This window comes from Lygodium microphyllum, chromosome 20 (genome assembly GCF_053477565.2).
Source record: "Lygodium microphyllum isolate KBCC chromosome 20, Lygodium_microphyllum_v1.1.10, whole genome shotgun sequence".
Lineage (NCBI taxonomy): Eukaryota > Viridiplantae > Streptophyta > Polypodiopsida > Schizaeales > Lygodiaceae > Lygodium > Lygodium microphyllum.
The window spans coordinates 132,326,401-132,344,640 of record NC_141154.1 but is presented as its reverse complement, the minus strand read 5'-3'; the positions used below and the strand labels follow the sequence as shown (position 1 = coordinate 132,344,640).

The 18,240-nt window shown below is 42.5% G+C and overlaps 1 protein-coding gene across 1 annotated transcript; it reads right to left on the bottom strand.

The window, feature by feature from the left end:
- Positions 1-2,749: 2,749 nt before the first annotated feature.
- LOC148019409 (kinesin-like protein KIN-14Q) lies at positions 2,750-10,558 on the bottom strand. The gene is made up of 19 exons (XM_087661050.1): positions 9,880-10,558; positions 9,618-9,775; positions 9,230-9,373; positions 8,583-9,104; positions 8,423-8,497; positions 8,261-8,329; positions 7,291-7,455; positions 7,109-7,190; positions 6,939-7,034; positions 6,689-6,868; positions 6,263-6,369; positions 6,007-6,185; positions 5,751-5,915; positions 5,414-5,667; positions 5,122-5,285; positions 4,810-5,031; positions 3,882-4,732; positions 3,602-3,798; positions 2,750-3,234 (listed from the first exon to the last, which is right to left on the bottom strand). The coding sequence occupies exons 1-19, from the start codon at positions 10,055-10,057 to the stop codon at positions 3,128-3,130; spliced, it is 3,915 nt and encodes a 1,304-aa protein (XP_087517176.1). The 5' UTR covers positions 10,058-10,558; the 3' UTR covers positions 2,750-3,127.
- Positions 10,559-18,240: the final 7,682 nt, after the last annotated feature.

Here is an 18,240-nt window from a genome sequence, read left to right as displayed (position 1 = left end):
GGAGGGGGAGGGGGAGGGGGAGGGGGAGAAGGGGAGAGGGAAATGTAATAGACCATCACAAGACTTCAAGTCACAACTTGTCACAAGGCACAAAAATGGCACAATGAAAAGATACACAAGTTATATCAATAAGGAATCCTTTGCATTCATAATAGAAAGATACAACATTGAGTCATATCTTAGAACTGTACACTCGTAACGCTACACATATGAGGGTTCACCACTAGCAAGTTATATCGATAAGGAATCCTTTGTATTCATAATAGAAAGATACAACATTGAGTCATATATTAGAACTGTACCCTCGTAACACTACACATATGAGGGTTCACCACCAATAGAAAGAGAAAAAGAGGATAGGATGGTTTTCATTTGAGAACACATGTTGCGCTCTTGTGTAAACTAAAAACTCCTAGTAACACATCTTGTAGTTAGAATTTTTTTGTGCTCAGTTGTTTACATGACTGGTTGACTTGTTTTTAAAGCTAAATTTTTAGTGTTTGTCTAGGGTAGGAATTGTTTTTGTCATTATTCTAGATCTCTTGTGCTTGAGAACTTGACTGTCTTAGTTGAGATTGGTATTTTCTTGGACATATTGGACCTGGATTCTGATTGTAGCTACTAGTCATCCTATATCGGATATGCTTTCTTGCCAATATATTTGCACATCAATGGGATTATGGGTTCACAAGCATTTCACATTGCACTTGTCAAATGCATTGCACTCAAGGGTCATCTCCTAAACTTTTTCAATTATTTTCATGCCATGGATTCACAAGCATTTCACATTGCACTTGTCAAATGCATTGCACTCAAGGGTCATCTCCTAAACTTTTTCAATTATTTTCATGCCATGGGTTAGGTTAATGCACTCTTTGCACCATCGTTAAGCACTAGCACGGCATGATGCCCACAGTAGCTATATGTAGTTAATTTTAGATGCATGTACATTTGAGAGAGCACCTTTTGTTGTGCACGCACTATTCTTTGCATGCATGAGAACTAAGATATTCATCCTACCTCACGATGAGTGGGAAAGGTGGTTGGGTCATCTCCTAAACTTTTTCAATTATTTTCATGCCATGGGTTAGGTTAATGCACTCTTTGCACCATCGTTAAGCACTAGCACGGCATGATGCCCACAGTAGCTATATGTAGTTAATTTTAGATGCATGTACATTTGAGAGAGCACCTTTTGTTGTGCACGCACTATTCTTTGCATGCATAAGAACTAAGAACTAAGATATTCATCCTACCTCACGATGAGTGGGAAAGGTGGTTGGGTCATCTCCTAAACTTTTTCAATTATTTTCATGCCATGGGTTAGGTTAATGCACTCTTTGCACCATCATTAAGCACTAGCACGGCATGATGCCCACAATAGCTATATGTAGTTAATTTTAGATGCATGTACATTTGAGAGAGCACCTTTTGTTGTGCACGCACTATTCTTTGCATGCATGAGAACTAAGATATTCATCCTACCTCATGATGAGTGGGAAAGGTGGTTGGGTGAGCTTGAAGGTCGTGAAGGGCTCCCTTAGATGTGAGATGGGTTGTCTACTTAGTCAACATTGTGAGGACAACTATTTATGGGAGAGATTGTGAGATTTGGTTGGGTGAATGTTTGGCGTAATACTAAAATTATCCTTAAGGACAAGGACTCAGAGGTTCCCGTTGGTAGTGACCAGGTTCATTAGATAGCAAATTTATGAGGAGCTTATTGCTATGCAGATTATTAAAGGCGTTTATGGTTACAAGAAAGAGTTTATGGTTACAAGAAAGACACTAAGAAGCATAGATAGTTTACGTAGATTGAGAAGAGCAAAAGTAAATTCATGGATAACCCGCCCCGGACTCATAGGCCTTGGAAGAAAATTACAGTTGTGGTTGAAGACATCTGTAACAGTATGGAGGAAGGGGAAATGTGCAGGCTAAATGAAAATGTTACCACGGGCAAGAAGTACAAGGCACACATCTGCCGTGATGAAGCGCACAGCATTGGAGCTATTGGCAAGACTGGTAGAGAGATCCGAGAACATGTTGGTGTGGAGCCAGCTGACACTGATATTATGATGGGTGCCTTCGCAAAGCCGCTTGGATTCTCCATAGCTGGCGTGGTACTGAGAGCTCCTGATTCACCGGTGATGCCTGTTATGCTGTATGCTGTATAATTGCTTAAGTTCCAGCATTCTCACGGGAATGTTTTAAACGCAAATTTGCAATAGCAACAGTTGCATTCCCCAAAACTTAACAGCTTTATTTTTATTTTTTTTAAATGTCACATACCTATAGTGACAGCATTGTATGGCAAACACCCACCATCGATGCTTTAACAATAAAGAAATTCTAAATTTTTATTCAGCTTATTATCTTAGTTACTCTAGATACATTTTAATTAGTTTTGAAAATTGAAATTGGGGCAACATACGATTCAGCCCCGGGCCCAAATCATACTCCAATCATATTTTCATAGTCGTTTGCATATGACGTATGATTGCGTATATGATTGGATTATGACGTATGATTCATAATCCAATCATGTTTTCATGCCCGTTTGCGTATGAGCTATAATCGCCATATGGAAAAACTATGTTCAGAAGTAGCATGTTGTTCATTTCGATGCTAGACACGAGCAGGCCTACATGCTGAGGATGAGAGGGAAGAGTAGTCGTTAATTATCAAGGTATAAATAAGGAACATAGCATTAGCCCATATATGTTTCTCTGAATTGCTGCTAGACGCATGTGATTATCTGAACAATGAGAATCTTATTAATTCACTCAACTCGTTTGGTAGAATACATGTCATTGCTCTTCACATGCAATGACAAAGAATAACAGATTCTTCCGAGCCTAGAAGGACCTAACTATATACATTGTGGGGGCACTCTGGAGTTGGGCTCTCAAATTTAAGAGCAAACTCCTGCTCGTTTGTGTTTCTGGCGTGCAAACACAGAGGGGTTTACACTCACATCAAAGCAAAAATGCATGATACCAGAGCTTCCACAGTTCAGCTGCTGGTTACGTATCCTGTGACAGGCTGGGCAGCTTTAGGGGAGGGGAATTGGTTAGCCATGGACGCTCAGTTGCTTTCACGTTCTGGAATGAATGCAGCTTTATACCCTTTAGACCCATCTTTTGGAGGACTTGGAATGAATGCCACCACCCAAAGCAGGAGCTAATCCCACGACCGACTGCCGAGGCAAGCTGCTTCTCTCCACGGGGCCACCTTCTGCAAGTGCAAAAACACTTTTCATGGAATATGCAATGTAATCCGTGCTCCATGGCAGCAAGGATACAAGTATGGTGCTAATGCTATTGCTGAAGTGAATACTATGCATACAGCTACAGAATACTTGATTGACATCTAGAAGTGCTATTTGATGAAGTGAATGCTATGCATACAGGTGCTTTTTATACATATGATAATATCCCCTTTTTATGTATATGATGATATCCAAGAACGTACTGCACATATACATGATGTCTACAAGTTCAGTCCTCTATCCGCAATGACAATGACAATGTTGGTACTGCACATACACATGACGTCTACAAGTTTAGTCCTCTATCCGCAATGACAATGTTGGTTGCTTTACCTCCAATGAGCTTGGCTTCAAATGTAGGAATGGCTTTCATTCCTCCTTTGTTTGTCTCAGCAGCAGAACACTCATCCTTGTTTGAACCAACCAGAGAGTACCTCCTCCTTGCTCGAGCAAGTGCCTGCCCAGTAAGAGCAGCTCCTCCAGCCTTCTTCTTGGGAAGGGAGCTTGAGGGTTGCTTGTGGGATGTGCTGCTGCAGAGTGATAACACAGGGTTTAGCAATGACATTGTTTCAGGCCTTCATACATATTACAGCATTGGACACGATGTCATTACCTTTTGCTTTGAGGACCTTGCCGTCTGTTGCCCGCCACTCTATTACTGCAAACATCAACAGCTCGGAGGGCTTCCTCCATCTCATGCATAGACCGTAAAATGTTGCTGCTCTCGTGCTCTTCCTCTTCCTCAAATACTCCACGCCCTGTGTGACCTGCAGAGTCCTCACTAATTGATGAGCAGTCACGGTTACTACCATTACTACTGTCAATACTGCCTCTTGCTTGTTTTGGCACTTGTCTCTCATCAAAGTAGGACACAGGGGTTGCTGCAGGGGGTGTTCCAGCAAAGGAGAGGCGAGACACTTCCGCTGCAAACCTGGAATCCCTTTTCATGTCTGCATGAAAAGAAGATAGAGATGGAGATGGTGCTGCCAATGCTGCTCCTGCTCCATGTGCAGATTTGCTACTGAGGGGTGTAGTCTCAACTGTAAAATTGAAATTCCTGCCAATCCTCGTTCTATCTTGAGGAGTTTTCAAGCTGCTTGTGATGTCTGTGTCAAGTGAATTCTCGCACCTTATCTTGGTCTTTGAGGAGCTTAGAACTGTGGAAGCAGCGAGATCACTGTAGAATCCTATTGCTCTTCTTGTGCTGTCTCGTCCCTCTTCATTTTCTTCCTCATCAGGAGAACAAGAACCTTGCCGAGCAAGCTTGCTTGCCCTCAATTTACCAGAATCATCTTCTGCTCTTCGCTTAGTGGCAGAGTCTTCTTCTTGTGAAGAATGCACTATGTCACGCATTCCAGCAGGTGTGAGAGGTGTGTGAGGTGGTTGCTGCTGCGATAGATCAATTGACTTGATAGGAATGCATTTCTGAGCTAGAATGCTGAGGCTGCCAGGGCTATGGCGAACCTGTTTACAAAGAACATTACCATCAAGCTATGAATCAATGGAACTGAACAAATGAAAAATAAATGGAGCACTCTCACCTCAGAGTTTCTGACTTCTTCCAAAGGCTGTCTGCGCTTGGCTTGCCCATGCTGCATCATAGCCCCAATTGTACATTTCTGGAGCATATTCTGGCTGGGTGATATTCCTGGCCTTACTCTTGGTTTCTCTTGTGCAAATTCTGTGCTCTTGCTCTTTAATTCCTTCTGGACACGCTCAAGCTCCCCATCCTTCTTGGCTAGGGCTTCTTTAAGGAATGCCACCTGTTCCACATGGCATGCATATGGCACATATTGTCCGTTAGTGGCATGTGACATGAAAGCAACCAAGCAGGGCATAATTCTTCTACCTACCTGATCTTTGAGATCTCTAACTTCCCCACTTTCTTTGTTAGACTGGGCTGCACCAAGCTCGACTGTGGCTACTCTCTCTGCAAACTTTAAGGTGCTAATGGTTTCTGAGTAAGACTCATCATCAGGGCTTATATGAACAAACATAAGTGTCTTGGCCTGTCCACCTGAAACGAGCCCAAAAGAAATAAAAAAATATCAGTTTGAAAAACTCTAGAAAATTATGGTAGTCCAAAGAGAGCAGGCCAAAACAGCCAGATGTTTCTAATAGACATTGGACATTGCATCTCCAGACCTAGAGAGTCCTGCAGGAGCTGGGTCAGCTTGCTGTTTCTGTATGGAATGTGAGCACTCTTTTGAGCAAGTGCAGCTATTACATCTCCCAAAGCTGAAAGTGACTTGTTGATGTGCTGAGCTTCTTTCAGCCTTTCTCCTACAGCTTCAGATCTATCTAGTCTCTCACTCCCAGCTAGATCAACCAGGTGGAGACAGCCACGAAGCACAGCACCTGATGCAAGATCTGTACCTTTGACATGCACTGTCAAGACACTGCAAGCCTTATGTTTTAGTGACAATGAAACAATTACGTTATAGAAAGGCTAGGCTAGCCAAATTCATGAAAGATTGTGTACCTATGGGAGCGGCTGCTGCGTTCATTGAGAGCAGTTGACCCAACAGCACGGTTTTTATGTCCTAGGGCCATAAGCTCCAGAACAGCTTCAGTTGATTCAACATGTACCATGTTGGCATCGGGCACATTTAATCCATTTTGCTGAGAGTTGTTACGTATCTCCAGTGTTTGCATCAGTCAAGGAAACGTCATGTACAGCAACGGCTACTTAATTAAGCAGCATGTTGAGCTATGGATGCCTCAAATCAAAAGGATATCGTTTATTTCCACCGTCTGTACTGAGGAGATCACGAACTTGCTCATTGTATATCTCCATCATTTGAACTCCAACTTTGTAATTCATTAAGTCTTTGCGGTTTTGAGAGATTTGAAAAAGATCATGTAATGCTCGGAAGTTCACCCCCCAATCCTTTGGAGTAGGGTTATTGGGGCCAGTCTGCAAAGCCCTTCAGGTAAGTTTAATTGCAACAGCTCAAGTTGTCACAAAGATCCCAAAAGAGCTCAAATAATTACCATTGTATAAGTCTTTCCAGAGCCAGTCTGTCCATATGCAAAGATGCACACATTGTAACCATCGAGCACAGACCTAATTAATGGTTGTGTGTCAAGGAATACCTCCTCTGCCATAGCAAGTTGCAACATTTATGAGTTGAGCAAATGCATGAGCACACACGTGCACGTACTCTCTCTCTCTCTCTGCACAGACCTAATTAATGGTTGTGTCAAGGAATACCTCCTCTGCCCTAGCAAGTTGCAACATGTATGAGTTGAGCAAACACACGTGCATGCACGCACGCATGCACACACGTGTGCGCGCGCGTGTGTGTGTGGGTGCGTGCACACATCTGCATGTGTCTAACTGTGAGTTACAAGAGTGCAGAGATGCACTGGCATCAACAGAGACCTTACATGGATGCACACAGGCATGCACAAACTCACCTTGAGTGACAGTGGGTCCAAAAATCTTGTTGAAGTTGAAAGTTTTCCTCTGTTCCTTCCCTTGCTTTGTAGGGTTTGCTATCATGATGGACCCTTTCTCTCCTATAAAGTCCACGACACTTTGGTTGTTGTTCTGGCCAGGCAGAAATGGTCTCACCCTACAGTATACCCTTATGTTTCCTGCAAGCAGATATCACGTGAGTTTTCCAAAAAGAGAGCCTGATTCTAGGACCTTGGTGTCAGAACAAACCTTTAAGATCTTGTACTTGATTGTAAAGTTCACGATTCTCCACAACAACTTTGTGATACTGCGATGCAGCTTGAACAAGGCCGTGTAGCTTCAACTCTGTTTCATAAAGAGAAACTCAGCAGCTAGCTTGGAACAGACTAGACTCCAAATAACCTTTCAATCAAACTCACCAAGAGCTTCCATTTCTTTCTTCCATGCAGAATCCATATTTTGAAACTCAAACCTTGTAGTTTCTAGTGAGTTTTTAAGCCCCTAGATCCACCAAGCATAAATGATGAGGCAAAAAGGTGAGAGATTGTGACAAATAGTCAACAAGTGCAAATTCAGAAGAAATACAAGGCAATATCCTCACATTCAATTCATAAGATTGTGATTCCAGAGTACGGGCTCGCTGCTGGTCCATAGCTAGGACTCTCTTTAGCTCCATTTCAAGAGCCTGAATTTTATTCAGGTGCTCTGAGCAAATATTCATGCCAGTGGGAAGCATCTCTGAGGCCTGCACTTGGGTTTGTTTTAGCTGCACAAGAAAGTCATCAACTCATGTCACAATCTGCAGGTTACACAGACAAGGAAGAATGGAACCACTGGTGGGGAATGAGGAAAGAACTTGCCACCCGTTTCACTTAAAATGACCTATATTCACTCGCTGCATTAGTTAACATTGTGTTGGCAAGGCAGATTAGTGTACTAGTCACAGCAAATCACAAAGTTGTCAATGGCACTACTCAGAACCAGTCTGTTATTACCACATCTCATGCAATGTGGAAAGTCCCATTGTAAGGGGTGACCATTCCTCTTGTTGGCATTTATTTCCAGGTATCAGACACAGCAGAAGTGTAAATAATAGAGAACTACATCTGATGAAGATGACATCTTACAGCAAAACTCAGGTCCCTATTGTTCACAAGGTTATATTGTGGAACATAAATATGCCCAAGAAACATTACAACCGTACATCCATCTTCCATCTGTCCAATGGACATAACTTGGTCAGCTTTGTGTAAGGCTGGGAATCTCTTCGGGTGTTTTAATCAGCACAACAAACCACTAGTAGGCCTACCTTCAGCACTTCTATAAGTTCAAAGACATGGTGCAGTTTGAAGCAGGAAGAGTCTGCAGGTGTTTTCCGCGACAAGGTTTCTCTCTACTGATAAAGCAGAGTTTCTGAGCAGTTTCCAATCCCTGACTAAATGGCACAGAGACCTTTAATTTCAAAACCAGGCATTTCCCTTATCTGCATTTCGTGCACGTGAATGCATTCACAGTTATTGCATCCCTTAGCAACTTTATATAGCTTCCTACTGCATAATGAACTGGATTACCTGCTCCTCTTGGCAGGATAGTCGCCGCTCGAACTCCTCCATGACTTTTCTCAACATGAACTCTACAAGCTGTCGGAACCAGACTCAAAGAGATTTAATAAAACTGCTATGAAGACAGATATTGTAAGTGCCAGAAACATGCATTTGTGCTGATAAACTGACCATAGGTACTTCTTCTGGTTGCCTGTCCTGAAGAGCCAGCATCACTAACTTCAATAGGGACTCTGAGGCAATGCTCTGCACATATCAACAATCAGCAGTCTAAACCACTGCACTGTACAAGACTCCATACAAAAGAGGGGTAAGTCACACAAGGCATTACATCGAGATCTCTTGCAGAGTCTGGCATCCCTAGCATGGGAACCTCCTGCAAGTTTTTAGTGCTTGTATGGAAAATGTCCACAAACTTCTGGCTCAAATGCTGCATCCATTCTGCATGATTTGAATAATTTCTCAATAAAACTAAATACAATCTGTGCAACCCCAAACACATTCTGTTTATAGTCAACGTACCAGTGCTGTTGCCCAACAATTCAGAAGGGTCACTGCCATAAAACTTCCCCGTCTGAGCAAAAAGACTTCCCAAGTCTCCAGACAAGTTTTTGGAACCATCAAAGCCCGAAAAGGCCCAGCGCTTGCGGAACTGATTAGTTGTTTTGGATATGAGGGGATCAAGGGATCTTCCAGATCCAAGTTTACCCGCTGGTTTTGGGGCACAAGGAGATTTCCATGGACCTGCAAATTTCCATAAACCTTGTCCACCTCCTAGTTGCCATTCATGGTATGCTTTGAGAGAGAGAATGCAGTCGACCACTTTAGCAGACGAGCCCATTTGCAAGCTTCCCTTTAATGGTTGCAGGATGAGAGAAGAAATTAGCCATTGATATCTCATGAAACTACCCGTTGGTGTATCTTAGAACTTGAGCATTGGGGACCAACTCCCTGCAAACAGATGCTTGTTGTATATACCTGTTCTAAATCTGAGGCTTCAAAAGATGGAAGGTTCATCTCCTGAACAGCTACTAGAAAGTTCCGAACATTCTCAAAATATTGAAATGCTGAGAGTGCTGCTCCCTGTGGAGGAGGGCTGGAAGGCGCTGGATTATCAACAATCTGCAACACGTGCTGGTTATAAGGCCATGTTGCATGATATTGGGGCAAATATGTGAGTGCACACGGATGTACACGCATACATGTGCATGCAAACATGTTGTGAGCCTGTAAAGCTTTGACTACAACAATGGTTGCATGCAATCAGGGCAAACATGTGGTATTGCACAGGGGTGCGCACACATGCACCTGCACAAACATGTGTGCACGCTCAGAAGTAAACACCCATGCATGCATGCACACATACCTTCAGGACTGCCCCTGGATGAATTTTGTTTATCAAATTACAGAGAATTAAGCCATTTCTCAAGCATAAGCGAAGCTCCTCCTCGGAAGGCTCTACCGGCAATTCAAGAGGTCCGACCATAGTTTGAAGCCAGGATGCAGCCTGATATCTTCTTAAAGCTGCAGTGTCCCAAAGAAATGCACACGTTGAGCTGACAGTCCGGGTGAAATTAAATGGCACTATACCTTACACTGATCACTGGTTTCAGCCAGTTCTAAGGTACCTGCTTCGTTGGCTTTCCTCGAGGCGAGATGGACATCACTGAGCCGCGCTGATGATGTCACGTGATGCATTTCGCCTGTGTCGTCTTCTGCAGATCGATGGCTGTGCAAATCCCTGTCGAAGCCAAACAAGGAGGGGCTGCTGCATTGGAATAAGAATTCCGCATTCGGCATGGCCATGGCAGTCTGAGGATCGGATCTTCGGGTGGCACGAGGTGTCAATGGGGAGCTGAGGCCGCGGGGAATGGCGGGGGATGGGAATGCACCATGGGAGGGGCCAAGGTATGTAGGCCAAGCCAAAATTGTGAGTGTGTGTGTGTGTGTGTGGGGCAAGAATGTCTGCTGGTGGAGACAAAAATGAATGCAACAGTGATGGAGCTGGATCCTGATACAGCAAATGAGTGGAACGGTGACGGAGGAAGAAGAAGAAAGAACAGCGTTTCAAAGCTAGAGAGTGCTTCTTCTTCTTCTTCCTCTTCCGCTTTCTTTCTTTCTTTTCCTTCTTCTTCAGAACTTCTTTTCTTCTTCTGCTGCTGCTGCTGCTGCTGCTGCTTCTTCTTCTCTCTTCTCTCCACTCGGAAGGGTAAAAGGCCTGTAGTCTAGTCTGATTGGCAAGAAAAGCCCCCTTGGCGGGCGCCTCCCCAACGTCTTCTTTTCTAATTCGGGAGTCGAGTCACACACTCACTACATGCTCCTTGCTACCCGTCGTGTAAAAGGTTTGAAGAAATACACCCCCATATGACCCCATTTTTTTTATTTCTTCAGTTTCAAAACATGTGTTTGGCTAATTTATGTATGGGCTTGTGTGCTGCTGAATGGGTGGGTGGGTATCCATTCTTCGTATATTTTAGGTTCAGTGCATGTGACCTTTAGGGTTGGGTCGCATGACCAACGCGCCGCCCGGTTGCCTCTGTGATCGTCTATTGAAAGTCCAACCCCAAAGCTTCGGTGTTAAGGAGCAACAAGTGCAACCTGCCAAATAGTCTCACAATTATCTCACTCTCAATTAAAGATCAAGCAACAACTACACTTGGCATTGGACTAAACAATTGAGACATCCTGTAATTAATGTCCTACTAGGCACCTTCCTATTTATAATGTTCCATTTCGACTCATATTAAGACAAGTTAGAGAGACATAGTCATAAAGAAGATTCTTAGTCTCAACCTCATCATGAGAAACGTTTCACAGTAATAAGATGAGGTGAATGTTGAAGAACTTTTACGCTCTTAGATGGAGAGTCGAGAGGGGCTTTCCACACACCAATGAACGCATGTTTTCCTCACATCCAACAACACAAGCCATTGAACTATAACTTTGTTTTACATAAATTTCTTCATACGAGTCGAAGTGTCATTATCTACACCTCTCAAAGAGCCTTGAAACTAGTCGAGTGGAGATGCTTTCCAAAACCGTGTGAAACTAGGGATATAGCATCGATGCTTGCATAAATGCTTGAACATAGAACTTAAGTTCCCATAAATGTGACCAAGAAATATCAATGTGTGGATTCTTGCACTTACATTTGATCGACAAACAAAGATCTCTAATGGGATTTATAACAAAAGCGACCTTACATTTGATTTGTGATGTATGCATGGGATGTATGGCAAAAGCATCATTATGTTTGACCCAAAACAATATATAGAGATTTTTTTGCTAAGAACACCTATGTAATGGCGTTATTAGTCCATTTGCATCTAGTGTCCCATGTTTTACCCTTGTTCGGTCCACTTTTCCTCTAGTATGGAGTCTGGACTCTCTTCACAACAAGTTGTCTTAGGGCAAAGTTGCAGCGAGAAAGCTTAGAGTTGTGTTGCACTAGCTCCAATTGGGGTTGGGGTTTTCCTCTAGTATGGAGTTTGGACTCTCTTCACAACAAGTTGTCTTAGGGCAAACTTGCAACGAGAAAGCTTAGAGTTGTGTTGCACCAACTCCAAACGGGGTTGGGGTTGTGGGTTGTTTCCCATTAAAGTTGTGGTCATGCTAGGGATATCCAAGTATGTTTCTGTGCAAGCAAAGGGCAGCCGTTAAAGATGCTTATCAGAAGCCTTTTGCTAATCAGTGCCTCTTCTAATAATTTTGTGTTTTCCTATGTGTTAGCAAGTGCTGGCGAGTCTTAGGGAAACCCTACTCCCCCTATACATGTTGGGTGCGATGGAATCCTAATTGGGGGGCGGGGGGGGGGGGGGGTTTGCCTTCACCCCGTTGCTCCGAGGTGTGACACGGTCCTAAGGCATGCCTTCAAGACACAACACAACTCACATCATGGACCTGAATTTGGAAATTGGGTGCATGGATGGGTCCCGCCCAAGTCAAAAAGGCCTTCTGCACGTGTCTGGGGGGCCCATTTTGGCGCCGCTCTCTCCTGGTTTTTAGCCATTTTAAAAAACATTTTGAAGCACTTTTAAAAAAAAGAATTGTGTACTTCGTATTTTTGTAGTGGGTGGTACAAACGGCCATCCAAAATTGTAGCCGTTGGAAGGCCTGGGGCCCCTCAGGGACGTCATCGCGGGGGCCGCGGTGGTCCCGATCTCCAAAATTTTCCTTTTTTCATTAAAAAATATTAAATACGCTCCACTTTTCGTGTCTTAAAGCCCCGTTTTTTTATTTAATTCCAAAAGGAAATCCATTCATCGCCGATTTCACCTGTATTTAAAATTCGCCCCAGCGACATTAAATGCCGGCCACGCAGCGCGGCCGCAGCCAATCGCTTCTAACTCCTCTCTCGGAGGCCAACATTTATAAATATTGGATTTCAATGTGTCATCATGCCCTGTGAAGCAGCTGCTGCGTGACACAAGGACCAGTGCTTAATGGGCCCTTAAAGCACCTGGATTACCTGCCCTCCCAAGATGCTCTAGCCTCTCATGTCAAACACGTGTTGATCATTCCAACCGTTTTACCAGGATCAATCATCTTGCATTAGATCTTCCTAGCCTTACAAGTGAAAAATGGCTCTTCAAAATGTGCTCTGGCATTGAACTAGAGGTAGCACCAACTATTTCAACTACAAAGACTAGCATTCCTTCTTCGCACGCAAGGAACGCTAGTGGGGTGCAAGGGAAGTGACTGCAGCTTCACTTCCCTATCACACAGTGGGTAATAATATCACAAAACATCACATGCTTTACTCTCCTCTACTCACAACCCCTCTATCTCTCACCCCTTTTACACCTCCCCCCTCTGTATCCACACTCAATCACTCTCTCCCTCCCTCTCTCTCTCTCTCTCTCTCTCTCTCTCTCTCTCTCTCTCTTACACACATGTATAAAAGGCTAAATATGTATTTGCATCAAGGAGTACATATACTCATGTATGCATGCAATGACCATGCACCAAACTTGTAAACTTGTATCTATACTTGCTCTACACAACAATTAGAAGTAGCTCTAGATGATCCTTGGATGCTACAATGAGAAATAACATTGCTATGGCGAAACGAACCACAAATGAAAGATGTATGAATCACACCACAAAGTTTAAGTTTGTCCAAGCATTACATGCAAACTCTCAATATTAATAACCCACATAGGTGAAGCAAAGCCTAAAACCAAAGTTTCTTCTAGAGACTGCGCCAATAACCTTGCACCACAAATTCAAGTATCAACAAACCACAAAGTGTCACTCCTTGATTGTGCCTATGCATCTGCCTCCAAATGTTACAAAATTTTTGAAACTTCCCATAGGGTCTAACCAAAACAAAGCTTTATTTTCTTTGAGAAATCACTGGGAAATTTTCACTCTCCAATATAGCATGGCTAGGCGAAGCAAGTCCGATCGCCACTCTTCGTCTTGTTGATGGTACAAGGGACATGATAGTATTTTCTCTCTTTCTTGCATCTAAAATTTTAGAAGTCCACAACGTAAATGTAAGCACATCTAACAACCAACAAAGACTACTTAACATTAAAACAACAATACATGGCCTAACATCCACAACCACTCGATAGGCTTTGTCATAGCTTGATGCAGTGTCACAAAACAATTGAGGTGATTCGTACATCGCCCACTCTCTTGGTACTCTATCAGTGTGAGATCGTCAAAACCTCTTATCCTATTCAGCTTCACCCATATGCACTTAAAAACGCTGAGTATATCCACAATGTATTCCTCCCTCCCCTAGTCTATGCCTCTCCTTTGTTTGCGACCCCTCTCCCACACAATTTTTACATCTCTCTCTATCTTTTCACACACACACACACACACACACACACACTCTCTCTCTCTCTCTCTCTCTCTCTCTCTCTCTCTCTCTCTCGTGTACACACGCATAAAAGGATAGATATGCATTTGCATCTAGATGTATAGAGACTCATATATGTATACAATGTCTTTTATGTATCAAACTTGTAAACTTTACCCATACGTACTTTGTATGATATTTAGAAGTAGCTCTATTGGATGTTGCAATTGGAAATAACATTGCACCAAACCATAAACAAAAGACATACAAAATTCATATTTTGTATCCTTGAGTGTAATAAACCATATGCTTGCTTACCATATTTTCTCTATCCCGAATCTCTCTCACTATTTTTTGCCTCTTCCTCCCTCTCCCTACATGTCTTCACCCCCTCTCCATTTGCGACTCTTCTCTCGTATATTTATTACCCATCTCTCTTTCTCACATCTATCATCCTCATTCCCTCCCTCCTCCCTTGTTATCTTTCTTCTCCCTCCACAACCTCTATCTCTTCCTTCCTCCCCCCTTGTCACCTCTCCCTCCCTCCCCTCTTTTACCCCCTCCTCTACTCTATCTCTCACCCCTTTTACACCTCTCCCCTCCTCTATTCACACCCACTCACTCACGCTCTCCCTCCCTCCTCCTCTCTCTCTCTCTCTCTCTCTCTCTCTCTCTCTCTCTCTCTCTCTCTCTCTCTCTCTCTCTCTCTCTCTCTCTCTCTCTCTCTCTCTCTCTTACATGCATGTACAAAAGGTCAAACATGCATCTAGGAGTACATAGACTTATATATACATGCAATGACCATGCACCGTATATTGCATTTGCATCCATACTTGCTCTGCGCAATAGCTAGAAGTAGCTCTACATGATCATTCGATGTTACAATCAAAAATAACATTGCTACGCTGAAATGAACCACAAAAACTAAGCATATCCAAGCATCAAATACAGACTCTCAACAGTATTAGCAATTCACACAGGTGAAGCAAAGCCCAAAACCAAAGCTTGCTCCAGAGCCGATAATTTTGTACCATAAATCCAAGTATCAACAAACCACAAAGTGTCACTTCTTGATTACACCTATGCATCTACATCCAAAACGCTACAAAAATGTTGAAACTTCCCATGGGGCCTAACCAAAACATCCAAACGCTACAAAAATGTTGAAACTTCCCATGGGGCCTAACCAAAATGAAGCTTTCTTTTCTTTGAGGAATCATTGGGAAAAATTTAATTCTCCAACACAACATGCCCAGGTAAAGCAAGTCCCATTGCCACTCTTCGTCCGGTGATGGTACAGGGGACATGATAGTCTTTTCTCTCTTTCTTGCACCTAACATTTTAAAATCCCACAACGTAAACGTGAACACATCTAACAATTGACAAAGATTACTTAACATTGGAATAACAATACCTGGCTTAACATTTGCAAACCACTCGGCAGGCATTGTCACAGCTTGATGTAGCGCCACAAAACAACCGAGGTCCTTAAATTCATATGCTGACCACCCCCTCGGTATTCTATCAATGTGAGATCGTCGAAACCTCTTTTCCTGCTTAGCTTCACCCATATGCAATCGAAAGCACTTAGTATATCCACAATGCATCACCTCAATAAAAATTGGAAGTAAAATCTCCATATTGACATCATCATATAAACGCTCAATGACCCTTGCAAGCATTCTTCTTATAATATCATGCATTATCACTGCGCGCAAGACATTGCAGTTCCTTCTGATACTCAGAAGCTAGATAATAACCCCAGCTTGGAGTAGGCATCTACAAAATGCAAGCAAACACTTATATACAGTGTAGAAAATATATACTCAATTACCATCGAGTATATGCCAACCGAATATAGCACACAAGGCCATTTCACATATATGCCAAGCATGGACTACAAAGCCATCATACATCTTTGTAAAAATGCAAGCATATCATTCCACCCTCGAAAAAATTCATCTCTGTATGCATCTCTGCAAAAAAGCAATGCACCTTATTGCATCTTCTGAAGTACATCCTTGTACATAATGTTCATCGTGACATTCACAATGCTTCTATCCTTGATGCCAGGAGGTATATTACACGGTGGATTCCGTGAGGTTTTACGGTGGATTCCGTAAACTTTTATTATCGGGGCTCATACACAAAGTGGATTCTTTGTGCGAAAAGTCGATGGGGATGCCTATCCTTTTTGGGTGTTTCGTTAATTTAGTGTGTACATGGGTGATTCCATAGCGGGTGATTCCGCAAAATACATATTAAATTAATAAACGTTTATGAGTTTAGAGTGTGCACTCGTGATAAATTAAGGTTAGGATTGATTTCTAACCAATTGATTTATTTATGTAGCTGAAGACTGCTAGGTATTCACTTTTGTCGGTTTAATTGTATTATTTTACTAACAATTGTGAATGCTTCAGTTGATGTGTAGAGATAGCAGCAGTGGCGTAGGAAAGCATTGTAGGATAGCGTGTATTCGAGTTATCATCTATATTTTGATGGGCGCATACCTTAGGCATGGCGCCTATATTTTGTCGTGCCTATTTATTAAGGCATTGGATATTTATTTATTATTTTTGTATGCGCATGGACGCACGATTTAGATATTTGTATTTGGACATTGTATTGGGTATGCCTGACTCCTTGGGCGCCTATTAGCTTTATTTCTATTTGGCACTAAAGCAAACTCAAAAGCCAAAAGCGTGTTATTTTGTAATTTGGGCTATTATTTGAGCTTGAAGATGATTAATACATAAAAATACATGCTTTGTGGAGCGCTCACACAAGGCACGGGGGGAGATTGCACCCAATTGGTCTCTTGTTCATGTCGTGCATGCTTTGTACATTGATTTGTGTGCAAAAAGTAGAGTTCTTTTGTTCTTGGGGACCTTATGACGCTCACTACGCATACTTACGGCATCTGATCTGTGCACCAGTGGTATTAGAGCGAAGCTAAGATCGAGAGCTTCCAATCGTTACCCATCTTGCGCGAAGACAGAGCTCCTAGAACGATTGAGCTCTACAGTCAATTTCATCATGAACTGTCGATACGAGTGGATTCCTGGTGGTCAAGAACCTTTGTCTGCAGCCTCTGATTGCGAACGATCGGCTTGAGAAAGCGGAGGACCACGTCAACATCTCCTTTTTCAAGTCGTTTTTCCATAGAGAGAACAGTAAGCTTCATCATAACCAAAAGCTTAAAATCTTAATTCAAAGTTTGAGTAAGCTTGATAAGCTTATTTAAAAGCTTAAAGGGGCCCAAATTTTTCCGTCTGGTACCGCAGCATTTGCTGGACGGAATCAACGGCGAAAAACAGCTACCTCCCTCCTAAATTCAAATTGACGACAGTCAGCTTAATTTTAAGCTTAGTCACCTAAGCTACAAGTCATAAATCTTCCTAGTCTACCAAGTTCTGCAAGTTTTTTTACTCTGCAAGTCCTATAAGTCACAGAGGATCAAAACCGACTTATCTCAATTACTCCCATAAAGACTGTTCCTGTGCAGAAGCATAAAACTACAAAATTGTTCCTTGGAAGACTTTGTTCACATACACAGACTTGCTGAACCAGTTTCAGCACACGCAGAAGGTCATATGCAGTTTCTAGGAAGACTACGAATCTCGCAACGGCAAAAGACAAAGACCGTAAAAGCCAAACAAAAATATATAAGCCTTGTATACCCGACTTTGAGCTACGCTCATCCCGCTAATCAGATTTCGAGAGTGTGAGGTCTTTTGGATTTTTACAGGATGACGGAACAAAACATGGACGATTTAATAGCTGAAGGTGATCTTCCCGAACCTACGATGGAACAAAAATTGGATTTAATTATGATGCAGCTTGATGAAGAACAAAGAGCCCGATAAGCTTTGCAAGTTCAATTGGTCAATCTACAACAATCTACCACCGACAAAGATGGACCACAACCTAAAGATCTTATCCGACATACCATCGATGCGACACTCGAAGCTCAATCCATCCGCAAAGAAACAAAGATAAGTAAAAGAAACTTCAAATTTCGTACTTTCAATGGAACTTGAGATGGAAAGACTGTACTTGCATTTATGAATCATTTTGATGATTACTTTCATGAAGAGACATATACTGAAAAAGACAAAATTAAATGTGTCACTAATCATTTAGTCGATCGAGCATCTCTATGGTGGACTATGGT